We start from the raw sequence: 18,046 nt of genomic DNA on the forward strand, positions 1-18,046 counted from the left end.
ACTTAGAGGTGTCCCGCCCCTTATTCTATCACGTACAATATGTTGGAGCGCTAACCAATAGAAGCGGGAATGCTCCAAAGTGATGTACTATGTTCTGGAAGTAAACAAAGGAGGTTGATTGGGAGAGAAACTCCCTCAGGACGGAAAAACAGGGATTTTAGCCTTTGCAGACCATTTACATGCACAAAAACCTATAGAACACACTACAGGGAAGGGGAAAATCCTAAAAGTATAATAGCGACCCTTTAACTGGAGTCCATCCTGTTAATGCCATTGAGGTGAGAGGTCATGTACAGTCAATAATAGAAAGGAACTAAAGTACATATACTCAAGTATAATACCAAGTCCTTTTTTAAAATATAGGTCTTTGTGACTTATTTCATGAATATAGTGTTGTTGTCTGTGAGGGGGCGTGTTGTGTGTCTCACCCTCTCCAGCAGACTCATCTCCTGGAAGTCAGGGCTGGTGTTGGAGAGCCTCTGGAGTGTGTGTGTCAGGTCGTAGTCGGTGCAGAAGTAGAAGCCGTCTGTAGTCAGCACATTGTTAATCATGGACAGGAAGGTCTTGTTCTCCTGAGACTGGAGGAGGAAAAGGAAACAGACTTTTAGCTTTCAGGAAAACTGCTGCTGTGTGTCCCAGCACCTCTAGCCAAGGCCGATACCAGCTTTCTCTTTTACGCACAATAAAATTTGTAGACCTCAATGCATTGGACCAGCTGCAGCAGTTAACAGGAAGCCTAGGACTGCGTGGCACAATAATAATAATAATAATAATAATAATAATAATAATAATAATAATAATATACATTTTATTTCTATAGTACACTTTAAAAACAACGTCATCTCAAGGTGCTTCACAATGCTATGAGGAAGAAAAACTAACATGAAATGAAATGTTACAATGGAACAAAAACTTGGGAGCTGAGTTTTAAAAAGATAAAAGAAAAAGGTTAAGAGCATAATAGCTTCAAATATAAAGTAAAGGACAGTCAGTAAAACGCGCTGAGGAACAGGTGGGTCTGGAAGCTTTTATTAAAACCTGTAGTGATAAATAACCTGATTACTGACAGATAAAACATAACGTACTGTAGAGGGATGAACCTGTAAAGTGTGGGTGCCACTAGAAGAGAAGCCATGAGTTTGTCAGAATGGGTAGCAGCCTGAGCAGAGGGAATTTTCTCAGCAAACATGAGCTTATGCAAAGTGTGCAGTGATTGTCAGGCATAAAGCAACCAAGGCCAGATGTTGATGTGAAAATGCAAAACATGATATGCATAAGTTCCACACCTATTTCAGAACAAAATTAAACACATTCATATTTACTTTTCTGTCAGTGCCTCTTGTCAGCAGTGGAGTAGCTATGCTTCATACAGTAAGATGATATTTGGCTTCAGTGACTATTAGTAGACGAGGTAGAGATAAACAGATTCTTTTTTTACATGGACACAAAATCATTGTGGTATATTTATTTTTAAGTATTTTCTTCTGCTGCTGATTCACTCGCATCGTGTATCTCTCAATGGACACAGACTTCAGTAGTCATAATTCTGACAGTTCAAAGGAAGCGATACAGCTCCTCAGGGGTTGTCCATCAGCACACTTTTTTTTCACGTTTAAAAATGTATAAGTATGACTCGACTGGAAACGTTAAGAAGTAAGCTGGAAACTCTTTATATCCTTTATTATTCTCCCATATCTTTATCATTTTCTGTTATTTATTATGTTACTCAAAGTGAATTTGCTGTATTCCTGTTATTTGTGATTTTAGGTATATTTATTTTATTGCTATCATTTTTATTTTATTTATTTTATCATCTATTTATTTGTATGTTGTATTGCTTCCTATATACTGTGACCAAGACCTAATGTGGTAGGGGTGGGGGATAGGGGATTGGGTTTTTTAATTTTCTGTTAACAGACAAATTGTTCTATACTTTGTTTAATGTGCTGAAAGTGCCATGTCTGCAAAAAGACAAAGAAAAAAAAATTGAAAAAGAAAAAAGTTGCAGCTGACATCCAGCGACTGGTTTCGACACAGAGGCAGGTTGGCAATTAGAAAGGAGAAGCTGCTGTTGACCGCCGTGTCAAATCAAAGTACAGTTGTTTCAAATATACCAAAATTCAGCATATTACCACTGCGTTTATTTTAGATACCTGCGTTTAAAGAGGTTCCAAGTTGTTCTAAAACATAAAATACTTCAGTTAATACCCCACTGGTGAACGTCTGAACCTTCTATGAGTCATAACAATAGTGGATAAATGAGACGACCAAACCTTTAGCTGAGCAGAGTGTAATTTATAGCTTAACGTTGACTTTTTACTTCTGGAGAAGCGTTTAATTTGTAAGTATCACAGCATTTTGTTTGATACAGATCTTATTTTCAGCATCCTCCAAAATCCAATATAGAAATCCTGTTGCTTTTTGTCGGGGGAGCCCTTGTGATGCTAACTTACAAAAGCAGCTCCTCACTGCACCACTCTGTTAGATTGGAGATCAGACCGGGGCAGCAGCGAGGGGCTCAGTGAGGGTTCACTCAGGTGTTCTATTACAATTTTAAACTATTGATGGATCGTGCTCCTGGGGAGGCTCCAGCGTAACCCCCCCACAGTCCCACTCATAAAGAGAAGGCGCATCAGAGCTGACTTTTATTCTTTTCTAGCTTTCTGCATCTCTGCCTGGCTAATAGGATTCAACTAAGCCAGTTAGCACGTCTCCCTCCCCCTGCTTCCATACATTCCTCTCACCAGAGCAGCTGTTATACAGTGATTTATACTAGTTTGAACTTGCTACTTTAATCTACTACCACCAACAGCCCAGTGTTTGCCATTATGAGCTTTACACTGCATACAGGGTTTTATCGGGAGAGCTAGAAAGCTTTCAATAAACCAAGATTAGAAGCAGCAGCAGATTAATAATGCACTGACATACGATAGCACAGTGTGAGTCCAGACAGCAAAGAATAACCTGGAACACAAGGTCTCACAGAGAGAGTCTGAGAGAGGCTATTCCACTATCAAACAGTACCTGTAACAGTGATGATGTCATACAGTCACAGGATATAGTTAGGTTGTTTAAGAACCAGTATGGTCACTAAATAGCAATTTCTAAATCTGTCAGAAAAGAGTCAGAAGAGCAAAGTATAGGCATCGGTTTTAGCTTTAGATTCAGGTTAAGCTACATATGTATTAGCATTGGCTTTCAAAAAATAGCTGAAAGTAATGTGCGATGTAGCGAGGCAACCCAGTCCCACAGCATTTCGTGTGATAGTTCACCAACGCAATTTTCCCATATTTTCCGCGTCACACAGAATGTTTTTGAAAACAATGTATTTCTATTGGTAGTATGTTTTGTGCCTGCTCCACGTCTTTTAGTCCGGTCGGGTCTTAGGAGACCGGAAGCTGTGTGGTTTATCGATGTTTGTATTCCTCGATATCAAGCCACAATTATTATTTTAAATTGTATAATGTCAGACTTCTTTCCCATCACTGAGGAAAAGAAATAGGGCTCAGAATACTGAAATCTGTATTTTTTTCCCCCTCCTAACGACACATCTAGTGGGTGACTAATCACAACAAAGGCATCCAGCTCACCAATCAGAGCAGCTCTGGTTTCAGACAGAGGGTGAAAAGAGGTGCTGCAGCACAGGCAGTATGAGAAAAATAAAGAGCTTTTTGAACATTGAAGCATGGAGACATGTCTTACTCAATATCAAGCCACAATTATTGTTTTTCATTTTAAATGTTATAATGTCGACCCGTCCGTGAGGAAAAAATATATGGGGCTCAGAATACTGAAATCCATATATTTTTTCTCTTCCTAATTTGTTATTATTTTCTAAACCACACACTGTTATTTACTCAACAATAACACACTGTGGGAAAATCCTGTTGGTGAACACGAATCACTAGATTACATTTTGTGTCTATACCATGAAATGCCGTGAGACTGGGTTGAGTGAGGTTAATGTGCTCATTTACATATATAGAGAATGTTTCCTATCAGTAAAGCTCAAAACCAACATTAAATCCAAAGGGAATGTGAGCTAACGTCTTTTCTAAAGGATAGTTGTGAGGTGCTGGGGGACAGTCCTGCTGACCTGGATCTCTGAGAGATGCAGCACCGTCTTCTTATAGGAGATCACGTCAAAGTCCACAGCCTTCCACACAGCGTGGCCCAGCAGGCTGCCCACATTCTTCTTCCTGGTGATGACGATCAGATACATCCCTGGTGGAGGGGAGGGGTGGGTCACTGGTTAGCTGTTCCGGCTTCAGAATCAACACAAATGCTGCATCACTGTGGTACCTACCTGCTACCAGACGGATGGTTCCCATGATGCCACATATAGGCCGGGTGACCGCAGAAGGGGGGACATCCTTTTTACCTGGGAAAGCAGCACAGTGGGAGGAAAGTTAGATGGCTTTTATTATATTCTCAAAGAGGCCATATTCTACTTTTTGGTGGTTTTTAATGCATGTAAATGGTCTGCAGAGGCTAATATCCCTGTGTTCCCTCCAGAGGGAGTTTCTCTCCCACATACTAGCATGAAACGCTTCCACTGGACTCCTTTGTTTACTTCCATAACATAATGACATCATCACGTAACAATTGCAAATGGGCTAGTGCTCCAGCACATTGTATGTGATAGGCTATAAGCGGTTGACCAATCACAACAGAGCCGGCCAGCTAACCAATCAGAGCAGACTGGGCTCTGGTTTCAGACAGAGGGTGAAAACAGGCAGTAGGAGAAAAATAAAGAGCTTTCTGAACATTAAAGCATGGAGACATGTCCCAGTGGAGGTACTAAGTAAAAATATGAACCTGGAAATTAGCAGAATATGTCCTCTTTAACTACAAGGACATACTTCCAGAGCCAGAGAGAATTCAGGCTGAATCCGAGTATTTCAAAAGGTTTTACATGTCCTCTCTAACTTCCTGGTATGTGGTCCTGGTACACTTCCTTTGTTTTTTTGTTTATGTTCATAAATAGTTAGAAATCTTTTGGTTGAATCTACGGTCAAGCTTCATGAAAATATTGAATAAAAGAAGCTGCTCAAAGATCCTATTTCACAAATAGCAAATATCTACTGAAGTTCCCAGCAGCCCGCTGACATGACTGGGCCAGAGCCTATGACTGCACGATGACAGGCTGATGTTGAGTTGTCCTCTAAAAACACCCGGGGACAGATACGCCAGGACAGGATACTGATATGTTGAGGTTTTGCAGAATAGAGCTATTTTCTGGATTAACACATTAGTTTTATAAAGTGTTTTCTCTCCTCAAACTTTATGATTGGTCCAAGACTCCAAGATATTCATTTGACTGTCCAACCAGAAACCAGAAGATAAAGATATTTTAAATGACTTGCTCTTAAAGAATTACTCAAACTGATTTATTGATTATCAAAATAATAGTTTGAGATTCTTTTAGGAGTTAACAAAGAATCTCTCTCGAGTATAATTCTGTTTTTGATCAATCAGCTTTGTTTCCTTTCAGACTACCAGCTAACATGTTGACAGTACTAAGCCTCAGCGTGTCCCATCAGTCTGGTTCTTAAGTCCCTGACACTACTCTGTACTCACACACATATTCCCTACTCAGTGGCGTCAAACTCATTTTAGTTCAGGGGCCACATACAGCCTGATTGGATCTCAAGTGGGCCAGACCAATCAAATCACAGCATAATAAGCTATAAATAACAAACTCCAAATTGTTCCCTTTGTTTAAGTACTTTCTTAAAATGTTCACATTGAATTAACTTTCTTTTTAACAAAACATTATGAACAACCTGAAATTTCTTAGGAAAAATAAGTGCAATTTCAAGAATTTTACGCCTGAGTTTATCATTTACACATGTGCATTACACCCTACAGATCACAGTGTGTCTACAAAAACATTTAGTGACTTGTCTGGAAGTGAACAATACAGTATTTTACTTTTTGATCAAAACAAATTCAGAATCAGAAGTCAACATCTGTGTAGTAATCCTGAAACACCACAGTACAAACTAAATTGAGGTTATTAAGGAAGAAGGTAAAGTTATCCCCCTGCCTTGTAAATAAAATGTTTACATAAAAAATACGTCAAAGTTGTGGCAGTGTTTGAGCAATAGGGTTCCACCAAACAAACTCTTGGACTCAAGCTGCCGACTTACATTTTATTGCACAATTACATTTTAACACTTTGCGAAGTCCTCCCGCGGGCCGGTATTGGGCCCCGGGCCTATGTTTGACCTACAAAAAAGTATTTAGTCAGCCACCAATTGTGCAAGTTCTCCCATTTAAAAAGATGAGAGATGCCTGTAATTTTCATCATAGGTATACCTCAACTACGAGAGACAGAATGAGAAAACAAAATCCAGGAAATCACATTGTAGGATTTTTAATGAATTAATTGGTAAATTCCTCGGTAAAATAAGTATTTGGTCACCTACAAACAAGCAAGATTTCTGGCTCTCACAGACCTGTAACTTCTTCTTTAAGAGGCTCCTCTGTCCTCCACTCGTTACCTGTATTAATGGCACCTTTTTGAACTCGTTATCAGTATAAAAGACACCTGTCCACAACCTCAAACAGTCATACTCCAAACTCCACTATGGCCAAGACCAAAGAGCTGTCAAAGGAGACCAGAGACAAAATTGTAGACCTGCACCAGGCTGGGAAAACTGAATCTGCAATAGGTAAGCAGCTTGGTGTGAAGAAATCAACTGTGGGAGCAATTATTAGAAAATGGAAGACATACAAGACCACTGCTAATCTCCCTCCATCTGGGGCTCCACGCAAGATCTCACCCCGTGGGGTCAAAATGATCACAAGAACGGTGAGCAAAAATCCCAGAACCAAACGGGGGGACCTAATGAATGACCTGCAGAGAGCTGGGACCAAAGTAACAGAGGCTACCATCAGTAACACACTACGCCGCCAGGGACTTCAATCCTGCAGTTCCAGACGTGTCCCCCTGCTTAAGCCAGTACATGTCCAGGCCCGTCTGAAGTTTGCTAGAGGGCATTTGGATGATCCAGAAGAGGATTGGGAGAATGTCATATGGTCAGATGAAACCAAAATAGAACTTTTTGGTAAAAACTCAACTCGTCGTGTTTGGAGGAGAAAGAATGCAGAGTTGCATCCAAAGAACACCATACCTACTGTGAAGCATGGGGGAGGAAACATCATGCTTTGGGGCTGTTTTTCTGCAAAGGGACCCGGACGACTGATCCGTGTAAAGGAAAGAATGAATGGGGCCATGTATCGTGAGCTTTTGAGTGAAAACCTCCTTCCATCAGCAAGGGCACTGAAGATGAAGCGTGGCTGGGTCTTTCAGCATGACAATGATCCCAAACACACCGCCAGGGCAACGAAGGAGTGGCTTCATAAGAAGCATTTCAAGGTCCTGGAGTGGCCTAGCCAGTCTCCAGATCTCAACCCCATAGAAAATCTTGGAGGGAGTTGAAAGTCCGTGTTGCCCAGCGACAGCCCCAAAACATCACTGCTTTAGAGGAGATCTGCATGGAGGAATGGGCCAAAATACCAGCAACAGTGTGTGAAACCTTGTGAAGACTTACAGAAAACGTTTGACCTCTGTCATTGCCAACAAAGGGTATATAACAAAGTATTGAGAGGAACTTTTGTTATTGACCAAATACTTATTTTCCACAATCATTTGAAAATAAATTCTTTAAAAATCCTACAATGTGATTTTCTGGATTTTTTTTCTCATTCTGTCTCTCATAGTTGAGGTATACCTATGATAAAAATTACAGGCCTCTCTCATCTTTTTAAATGGGAGAACTTGCACAATTGGTGGCTGACTAAATACTTTTTTGCCCCACTGTATCTGTGGAAAACCTCAATTTGAAACTTCCAAATTAGTACAAAAAAGGTACAATTTTCTGATGTATTTTTGAGAAAAACTAAAAACTATGGCATGCCTAGCAAACACGTTTAGAGAGAGAAAACCAACAGCCTCAAAAGGTGGCGAGAGCTCTGAATCTCTGCTCGTGTTTCAGCATTTTTGTGTTTGTAGTGACAGTAAAGCACGATCATTAAACGTCCAACCTGTGAGGGTCATCTCATTGGAGACCCTGTCGATGGCCAGCACAGCGTCAGCCCCCTCATCACAGGCCTCGATGAAGAACTTCTCTGGGGTCGTGTGCCTGGGAGAGAGTGGGAGAGAAAAGTTTAGGTTTTTCCTCCCCAGAGGTGATACTGCAGCCGGTCAGGTTCACCAGCAGCAGATAAAGCTCTAGGGCGCTAATGTACTCGTGCTTCAAAACAGATGAAAGACGCATGACTCTTCTGCATTAATAAATATGAAATCAAAGACCAGAATGTCCTGGGAAATGTCTTACAGAAGAGGCCGATTCGAACATCGTGGTTTTAAAACTCAAGTGCAGAAGGAACTTTCTTTAATTTTCACGTTCTTACACTCGCTCATAGCTTTCCTATTTTCTTCTTTTACTTTGTCTTAATACATGTGTATGCTTTGATGGTACAAAAACAGAGACAGATTATTTATAACTCTGATAAAAATAAAAATCTTTAAAAAAAAAAATTATATTTCAAATTATTATGTCAAATATCAGTACCAAGGTGTTTATTTGACAGTAACTTAGCAGTAGTAAAAATACACATGCCAAGCGGAATTGAATAAACATGACTAATTATGACTATTTTCTGATATGAATTGAGTACAGGTATTTCTACTTTATTAATCACAAGCCTATGGTTCACAAATGTTAGGGAGGCAGTGAGTGAAGGAGCAGAGACTGCTGTGAACAACAGGATTAACCTCCATCCTCCTACATCACATCCACCGAGCTGAGATGGTGTGGAGCATGGAACTGAGTAGTTTTTTTTTTTTAAAGGAAGGAAGGATCCTAACAGAGGGAAGTTAATTGGAAACAAGGTGTTTCCATCAAGGTCAAGTAGTATGAAATTATAAGTTATATTATTTTTGGGAAAATTGGATACCGTCTGAATTCCCAATGGCTCTGGAAGTATAGCCTTGTACTTAAAAGGTCTCCTATTATACTATAATTGAACAATATATTGTAGGGCAATTCTAAAACATGTCTGTGAAGTGTTTTGCTCAAAATACCAAACAGATCCCCCATTGTAGCATGCCTCATCCCCCTCTATTTCGGCCACGCCCCTTTAGAGCTGCTGCTGGACACGCCCTTTGGAGCTGCTGCTGGCCACGCCCCTTTTGATCTGCTGCTGGTCACGCCCCCTTTCAACCGGGAGAAACTCAGCTAAACGCTGCCGTGATTAAACTCCATATTATGTTCCAAACCACATCCAGCATTATTTCTGAAACAGTCTGGAGCTCAAACGTTTCTCTCTCGGTTTACCACAAGGACAGGACCTTTATATTACACACAGTCTCTCCAGTACAGCGTTAGCTCTGAGTGTTAGCCATACTTGCTAATGCAAACATAGACCATAATACTTCCAGAACAGAGGGGATTCAGCTCGCCGACTATAGGGTACGATAGGTTGGGAGGTGTCACTTGGGCGGGACGTTGCCAGGAGTTCAATGTAAGGCCAGCCCATATTTCGGTTATGACGTCACATTGTCAGCAAATCTGGATCAGCTAGTTTTTACCCCCATTTTTAGAGATGTGGGTAAGGAGGAAAAAAGGGAGGGTGGTATTTGCTGACACTTTGTGAGTCTCCTTACACACCAGGGGCACATATTGATGTATAAAAGACAGCAAAAAGAACATTTTGTATAATAGGGGACCTTTAATGGTTTTCCTAGAGGGGAAACATTGCATATGAAACTCACACCAGACTATGAAAACTCCAGAAATTATCTCTCCGCCAAGCTCTCTGAGATGACCTTTACAGTCCCAGTATAATTCCAGCTTTTAATGCTATCCTCTTAAGTTCCTGTCTGTTTCTACTGTCAAAACAAAAGAACAGAAACCATGAGTGACCCAAAGAAAAAACTGCTTTCCTCTGAAGTACTCATTGTGTTAAAGGGGCCAGAGGTCATAGTGACTGCTTGAGTAACACACAGTGTTAAACCCCTGCAGCAGGAGAATGTGAGCTGTAGTGCTGACGCAAACACACAAACACCCCCATTGTTGGCCTCCCGTCATTAAGACCACAGAAAACATGGCTGCTTTACACTAACACTAAGTACTGAAACAGTGGCCATTTACATTTACTACAGATCATGTGGACTTGAAATTACTTCCAAATGAAGCTGAAGTCTTCTGGTTTTAAGGATGGGTTATTCTTCATTTCCAAGACAGTACTGGTTTTCAATCATTTCAGTACTACATAAAAAGGTATCTACAGAGACTTCAAACCTTTCATGAGTTGGGTAATCCCTCATTGTCAACTTTCTGGATGCATTGTTGTTGATGGAGAATTATTTAACTAGTCTGCTTCAATTAATTCTTCACTTCTGTTGATTTAGGTTATCTGTCTGTACAGGCAGCAGTTATTTGGCCTTGGAGCTTGGGCAGCGTATTGTATGACAACAAGCTGAGCGGCGACCTCCTTCTTACTTATGAATAGAGTGGTGCAGGGATGAAGTTTTTTTGTAGGCTGACCCGGAAGTAAGCTGCGCATGGGTTCCCTCGACAAAAAAGCAATATGATTTCTCCATAGGATTTTGGAATATTGTAAAAAATAAGATCTGTGGAAAACGTTTTTCTTTTATCATTTTCAAATCATAAATCTAATCGCCTGAAGCAAAATGTTAACGTTATGCTATGAACAAACTAAAGACAATACAGCAGGGGGGGTCACTGCTGATGTATTTAATGTTGTAGAACAAAACGTGATCCGTCTCTTAAATTTGTGTTAACCAGACCTTATTTCGAGCTATTTTCCAAAATCCTACGGAGAAATCCCACTGACTCTGAGACGAGGGTACTGGAAGAGGTAAAATACTAACTCACTTCCGGGTTTTAGGACTCATTCCTGTGCAACTCTATGTGTATACAGCAAGGTTGTTAACATTCTGTTCTTCAGATAGTGATAGGACAAATCATGCTATGTGTCAGAGAGTAAACATCATCTGAGCCACAACTTCTGGAGCACGCTTTGCTGCAAGAGAGTGGAAAAGGTTCGATTATCCACTTTCTATGGGGAAAGGAGCAGTTGCGGGGACAGAATGCGAGAGTTGGACGGGCAGACGCTGCGTCTCAGCAAATGTTATTTCCAAGTCTCCAGCCTTAACTTCCAATAAATCTTCAGTGTCTGACGTCAGTTGGAAGCTCTCCAGTGTATCCTGCTCTGATTCTTTGCTCCAAGAATGACATCATAGTTGTGGAAGTGCGGATTAATTTTCAAACGCTGCATTGCATCACCATGTAATAATAAAGTCTAAGTAGTTATTTCACTTTTTATTACCTCACTTAGATAAGGGAGTCGTTCAGAGAAAATATAAGGGTGGATAAATTGGACAAATATAAAATTCATGTCTTTTAACCTACATTAGGGCTTAGAAAGGAGACTAAAACAACTCATCATGCATATCTGTATTTTATGCAACTAGGACAGAAATATGAAGCATTATAGACTCCCAGCTCCCCAGCAACAAACTGGTCTCAGACAAACTGCAGCATCCAGACAGTTTACGGGGGTAAGACTGCTGAACACCTGAGCATGTCCTTTGAAGAATGTTGATCTGTTTATATTCCTCACATCTACATTATATTGCAGGATATAGTATTTAATTTGACAGATTTTTCTTATTGCTGCAACATACTTGAATATTGCACTTTTATTTTATTTTATTGCATTTTTTAAAGTATTTTAGTTTTATGTTAAGTATACGTTGCATTGTTGGAAGAGCCTGATATTTTAGATTTTCATTTCCAAAACTATATATGCATATGTCAAACAAAGCCTTTGAATAATGTAAAACTGTGATTCTTATGTTCAAGGGTTCATTGTGGCTGAGGAATGATCCTAAGCAGGTAACCAATGAAGGGAACACTTGCAGGAGCCAGTGCGTAGAGACAGACAGGTTGGACCGGGCAGTACACTGAACAATCAGGTGGTTTGTTTGAACAAGGGTGTGTCTGGAAAAGTACAACCAGTTCTGTCCACTTTAGGGTGTAAAGTATTTAAGTAGATTTACTCAAGTACTGAACTTAAGTACCATTTTTGAGGCGTTTTTTGCTATTTTGTACTCCTACCCCACTACAATTCAGAGGTAAATGGTGTACTTTTACTCCACTACATTTATTTAACCGATGTTGATTAATAATGTGAAATGTAATCAAGACTTAAATCAGACGTTATTTGCACCAGCATTTACCAGCTTTGAAAATCACTTTAATGCATCAATAATAATAATAATAATAATAATAATAATAATAATAATAATAATAATAATAATAATAACAACAACTTATATAGCGCCTTTCATGGTACCCAAGGTCGCTTTACAAATAGGGAGGTGATAAAAACACATCATATATATTATTCTGAAATGGACCAATCTGCATCATTTTACTTTTGGTAGTTAAAGTATATTTTGATTCTAATACTTTTGTACTTTTACTTGAGTACCATTTTGAATGCAGGACTTTAACTCCTACACTTAGTGAGTTCTACTTTACTCAATCACAAGATGGGAGTACTTATTCCACCTGTGTAGATAGGAAATAGCTAACGTTAATTCATACATTGTTTAGTGTTAGGTTCACAGACAGTTGAATGAGGTCATTACAGAGTAAAAAACCTTACGTTGCAAAGGAATGTGTCGTAAACATCACATAACCACCTCTGAATGCAACTGACAATATAGATTTCAAATGAACGAGAAGCCGAAACACCTTCTGCTGCTAGCTAGGTTAACTAACTTTCTTCCGCACTGTTAATTTGCACTGAACAACAAACCCTCTCCCCTATTTTATGAAAATGAACGAGGGGGATAATGTTCTTCATAATGAATGAAGCTTCCCCGGTTCCTCTTCTAACCTAACCCCGGGTTCTAACGTTACCAGCCGAGCCTGTCAACGAACTTCAGCCGCCGTGTCATCTGACCTAGCGCTATGGCGGTTACTGAATCCCAGCTCCTGCTTTACCTCACCCATAAGATGTGCCGCTTGTTTGTCTTCTATAACACGCAGAAATAAGAAAAGACGTTATAAAAACTATATTATATGTACTTACAAATTGTATCTCTCGTAGGCGGTCGCCATCTTCACTCCGTCTACCTGACCTCAGTGACGACAGCAGTGAGAGTGGATACTGTGTGTTGCCAGATAGAATTTGTAGAACCCATAGATGGCGCATGCTTTAAACGCCCTTTTCCTTTGCAGTTCGAGAGAACCTGGCATCCCCTAAATTCGAGGCGATGGGTGGTGGGACGTGTAGTTCTTATGTAATTGTATAAACAAATAGCCCATTTTGTACCTCAAATTTTAACTGTAAAAATATGAATCACGTTTAAAAACGGATTAAATAGATGTATACTGATCAAGAGATAAAGTAGAGTAAGATGTGTCCAATGTATAACATACAAAAATGTTATACTTACGCATTTCTAACTCAGTAACGTTACTCTATCAGATATAACATGTACATGTACAGCTAAGTTAACATGAGCTGATTGGCTATTGGCTCCATTTAATGTTAGACGAAATAGAAATAGAAATTAAAATGGCACAATGTTTACTTTAAGATGTCTTAGTAAGTTACCCAAAAAAGGAAAATGTGTATGTCCATAGCAATTATTAAATACTGACTGTGTTAAAAGTTGTTCTAGTACTTTCTCTTATTTCGGAATTTACATTTCATTCATGGTATTTATGAACAGGCATACTTGGGACACCAAAAGCATGAGGGTGCTGAGAAGGACCAGGATCTGCATATATAAACCACGGCCGGACTTCCTTTCAATCTCTCTCTGGCGACTCTCAGTCGGAGGTGGATGTTATTCTAGCCGGAATTTCTAGGTGGAACTATACCTCAAATGACACAAGGGTACGTTAATGTGATGCAGTTATGTTATACTTGTGCTTTTAAGGCTTATGTCATAAACTGTTGATATATAAAGGCTTTTGCTACATGAATCGGCCAAAAAAGACCAGCAGCGTGTGCAGAAGCTCTGCCATGAGCACATGGTAGCTGTAATGGAGGGTGACTTGACTGCAACTTGTGCTCGTTTGACCAGGGATATGAACCAATGGTGATATAAGCTTCCCTATTTTATACAAACTTCTGTTTGTATATGGAAGGCATTTAATTTGAAGGAATTCTAAAACAAGTGAAACCATGTAGTTGCAAATAACTACTACTACTGGTTTCATGGTGGGAAAAGATTGTAATGGCACCCTCTGCAGGGCTTTAGCCCTAAGTGCATCCCAGCGCCGTAGTTAAATGTTACTTTTGCATAGAAAAATGCATAGTCTTTTAAAACTCTGAATTCACTGTGGCATTACTGTTTAAATGACTGAAAATGCATGTAAAAGGTGTATTTGAAATTGTAAAAACCCTTTTTGATTCTTTAAATGCATATTTAATAAAAAAAAGAAATGAGATGCAGGCTCATTTGTTTCATTAGTAACTACAGTCGCAAACGTCTGTCTGTATACAGTTTTAACTTTAAGAACTTTGCATGCCTTGTCTAGGAATCTGGAAAAATGAACAATTTAATTGAAGTCACCCTTCGTGCTGTTTCAGGATCACACTGACTCAAGATGGATTCTCTGGAAGATCACCCCCCCCCCCCCCATGTTTTCTACAGGGCTGGGAAGGTCTGCCGCCATGAGCAAATGGTGAGTGTTGGGTTGGGAGCCAGCACAATGGTGTGCCATGAAAACCAAAAATGCTACAATGATGATCTACTAGACTAGAGTCTCTGATAAATCATGAAGATTTCTTCACAGTGCACTGAGTATGCAAAATATGAATTGTTAACAAAGTGCAAACATTAGAACGTGTTCTAATACACTTCTCTGCTCATCACCAGGTGTCTGAAGATGCTGGAGATTGTCTTTTAGGTAAGTCTGCCTTTAAAAATGTTTTCCTCTACTCATGTGGGATGATGATTTCATAGACTAGAGTCTCTGACAAAAGATGAAGATGTCTTCACAGTGCACTGACCACATAACCACACCAGAATGTTAATCCCAGTTACTGCTTATCATGTAGCAATCTACTCATCCAATGAATTCTAAATAACAAAAAGTGATTGCTTATAGGTGAGCTAATGATTGTGTCTGATTAATGAACAGATGTCATCAGGACTAAAAATAAGATGTAACAGCTCGTAAAATTCCTCCTAATGACCTGTTTGAGGTGTGACCGCAGTAAATGGGCTTAACATCATCAGGTGTGTTCTCTAAAGGTCTCGTTGTTTTGGGCTGGTACTAATGTCACTTTGCCTTGCAGCTCGTCCACACTGAAAAGAGATGGTGTGACATTTCCACACCTGCAACCACAAACCTGGATGCTGACTTCAAGGATGGATTATAAGGGTGAGTGTAATAATGCAGTTCTGTTGCTGGTCTTTGTTTATAAAGGGTTAAATCTGGAAACGGCACTGGCTATATAAATGAGCTTTGGTCTGAGGTGGTCGATGATGATTCAGTTTTTTGGTTCAACTGATGCAAACTGAAGTTTACTCGCAGCGCACTGAGACACTCAGACTGGTCAGCTCCCTCCTGTTGAGACTGTGGAAGCCAAACACGGTCCCTAACTGTTTCTCTTTGACGGGAGACGTGTGCATGCCTTTTCTAGGAATCTGAAAAATTACAATTTAATTTAAATGACCCTTCCTGCTGTTTTAGGGTCGCACTGACTAAAGATGGATGCCCTGAAAGATCATTTGACCCCATGCTTTCTACAGCACTGGGAAGTCTACAACCAGGAGCACATGGTGAGTGTTGTGTTGGGAGCCAGCACAATGTTGTGCCATGAGAACCAAAATGCAACAATGATGATCTACTAGACTAGAGTCTCTGATAAATCATGAAGATTTCTTCACAGTGCACTGAGTATGCAAAATATGAATTGTTAACAAAGTGTAAACATTAGAACATGTTCTAATACACTTCTCTGCTCATCACCAGGTATCTGAAGATGCTGGGGACTGTCTCTTAGGTAAGTCTGCCTTTAAAAATGTCCTGTACTCTCTAATGTGGGATGATGATTTCATAGACTAGAGTCTCTGACAAAAGATGAAGATGTCTTCACAGTGCACTGACCACATAACCACACCAGAATGTTAAACCCAGTTACTGCTTATCATGTAGACCTTTTAAAACTGGACTTATTTTATTTTTTATTTCCCCATCTACACAACCAATGAGTGATTCCAAATTGCAGGGACATAGGCCTGAAGTTTTGGACATTTCTTAGATGAATCTTTTAATGAATGCGGCCTTATTGGACTGCTGTCACACTTAAGAAGCCTCGGGCTGTAGTTTGTTCTGCATAATTTCCGTGCAACTTAAACAGTGGCAGACATTTACTGGAAACCTGAGGTTTGCCTCACCCGAATTACAAACATTTATCCAACTTGTCCTTAGCCTTGTAATTGGATTCATACGGTGAGCTAATGACTGCTTCTGATTAATGAACAGATGTCGTAGGGACTTTAAAATAAGTCATAACAGCTGGTAAAATTCCACCTAATGACCTGTTTGAGGAGTGACTGCAGTAAATGGGCTTAACATCATCAGGTGTGTTCTCTAAATGCCTCATTGTTTTGTGCTGGTACTAATGTCATTTTGCCTTGCAGCTTGTCCACACTCTGGAAAGAGTTGCTGACACTTCCACATCTGCAACCACAAACCTGGATGCTGACTCCAAGGATGCATTATAATAAAGGTGAGTGTAATAATGCAGTATTGTTGCTGGGGTTAAATCTGGTACTGCACTGGCTCATCGTAAATGAGCTTTGGTCTGAGGTGGTCGATGATGATTCAGTTTTTTGGTTCAACTGATGCAAACTGAAGTTTACTCGCAGCGCACTGAGACACTCAGACTGGTCGGCTCTTGTTGAGACTGTGGAAGCCAAACACGATCACTAACTGTTTCTCTTTGGCAGGTGTGACTGGAGACCCAATCCGGAGGACATGTAGACTCATGAACAGCCTGGTTGGAACGTTTTACTGGACTTTGAAGGGGAATGGCATGGAGTCATCCAGAAGTAAAGCTCGGACAGTCGCTCCTGTCATGACCCGTCTTGTTGTCAGAGGCTATTCCACTGAACTGTTCTCTACTTTGACATGAACTTGTTTTTGAAGATTTTTCAAATAAATGTTTGACAAAGAATTGAAAAGGCCTTTTCTTGTAATTACAACATAATGAACTGTAACAGCTGGAATGCTGTTTTGTTACATGTCGTGATATGCGTTGAGGAAAATTGGCACAGGTAAAATGTGGGGGAAAGTGACTGACCCTGCATGCACAGTTGTAGCTGAATTTCAGATTTTAATGCAAAACATCACCACAGTTGCATTACGGCAAATTAATCGTTGTCAATTCTATGCCAGCTTTTGAGGCAGTTGTAACATTTCTACATTATCATAATGCTGCTATCACCAGAAATGCATGCAAATGTTGGGAGTCTAAAATGAGCCTCTTCACGTGGCCAGCGTCAGTGAGCCGATCGTGTGTGCAATTCTGGGTTTGAGACCGCACCCAAGCATACAGCCATAAATCTAGATACTTTCTCCTCAGCAGTTCTTCCTCAGAGGGGCACTTTTCTCAAAGTTAACAAAAGGCCCCTGACAAAGTGTCGTGGATTTATTTATTTTGTATCAATGCATACAAGTACAGCCAAATCTGTATAATTAACAAAAGGTGAATGCAGTAACTAGGCTGTAGAAATTTGGATGCAGGTTTTTTCAGTATTTCATCAGATATTACTTATCATTCTGAAAGCATATTGCAACTTGTGTGGATGTCTTGACTGTGCCTTTTTCGTGGGAGATCTTATGCTATAATCCAAACGTTAAAACATGTATTCGAACTGAATTAAAGGAATTCATATATGGTCACTTCAAACTAAAATGCAAAACATAATGAAAGGGAGATAATTTGACAAATTTAACTCAGGTTGACCCTGCCC

General features: G+C 39.9%; 1 protein-coding gene, 1 long non-coding RNA gene and 4 other non-coding genes across 7 annotated transcripts in view; 5 read left to right on the forward strand and 1 right to left on the reverse strand.

The window, feature by feature from the left end:
* Positions 1–13,300, reverse strand: part of sacm1la (SAC1 like phosphatidylinositide phosphatase a) — a 28,697-nt gene extending 15,397 nt beyond the window's left edge. The window contains exons 1-5 of the mRNA XM_063898630.1: positions 13,138–13,300; positions 8,053–8,150; positions 4,307–4,381; positions 4,097–4,224; positions 429–578 (exon numbers count right to left, since the gene is read on the reverse strand). Of these exons, the coding sequence (XP_063754700.1) occupies positions 429–578; positions 4,097–4,224; positions 4,307–4,381; positions 8,053–8,150; positions 13,138–13,166 (480 nt within the window). The 5' untranslated portion in view covers positions 13,167–13,300. The remainder of the gene's footprint in view (positions 1–428; positions 579–4,096; positions 4,225–4,306; positions 4,382–8,052; positions 8,151–13,137) is intronic.
* On the forward strand, positions 12,158–17,247 carry LOC134874579 (uncharacterized). Of its 2 annotated transcripts, XR_010167088.1 has the most exons (9): positions 12,158–12,172; positions 13,784–13,950; positions 14,650–14,744; positions 14,939–14,969; positions 15,361–15,446; positions 15,759–15,847; positions 16,041–16,071; positions 16,712–16,800; positions 17,021–17,247. It is a non-coding gene; the product is annotated as an uncharacterized LOC134874579 (long non-coding RNA). The 2 variants fall into 2 exon arrangements; XR_010167089.1 differs by lacking the exon at positions 12,158–12,172 and having other exon boundaries at positions 13,846–13,950; positions 14,598–14,744.
* LOC134875561 (small nucleolar RNA SNORD52) lies at positions 14,799–14,866 on the forward strand. Its single transcript, XR_010167227.1, has one exon. It is a non-coding gene; the product is annotated as a small nucleolar RNA SNORD52 (small nucleolar RNA).
* LOC134875559 (small nucleolar RNA SNORD52) lies at positions 15,007–15,074 on the forward strand. The gene has a single exon (XR_010167225.1). It is a non-coding gene; the product is annotated as a small nucleolar RNA SNORD52 (small nucleolar RNA).
* LOC134875562 (small nucleolar RNA SNORD52) lies at positions 15,901–15,968 on the forward strand. Its single transcript, XR_010167228.1, has one exon. It is a non-coding gene; the product is annotated as a small nucleolar RNA SNORD52 (small nucleolar RNA).
* LOC134875560 (small nucleolar RNA SNORD52) lies at positions 16,110–16,177 on the forward strand. Its single transcript, XR_010167226.1, has one exon. It is a non-coding gene; the product is annotated as a small nucleolar RNA SNORD52 (small nucleolar RNA).
* Positions 17,248–18,046: the final 799 nt, after the last annotated feature.

The sequence above is a fragment of the Eleginops maclovinus genome, chromosome 13, assembly GCF_036324505.1.
Source record: "Eleginops maclovinus isolate JMC-PN-2008 ecotype Puerto Natales chromosome 13, JC_Emac_rtc_rv5, whole genome shotgun sequence".
Lineage (NCBI taxonomy): Eukaryota > Metazoa > Chordata > Actinopteri > Perciformes > Eleginopidae > Eleginops > Eleginops maclovinus.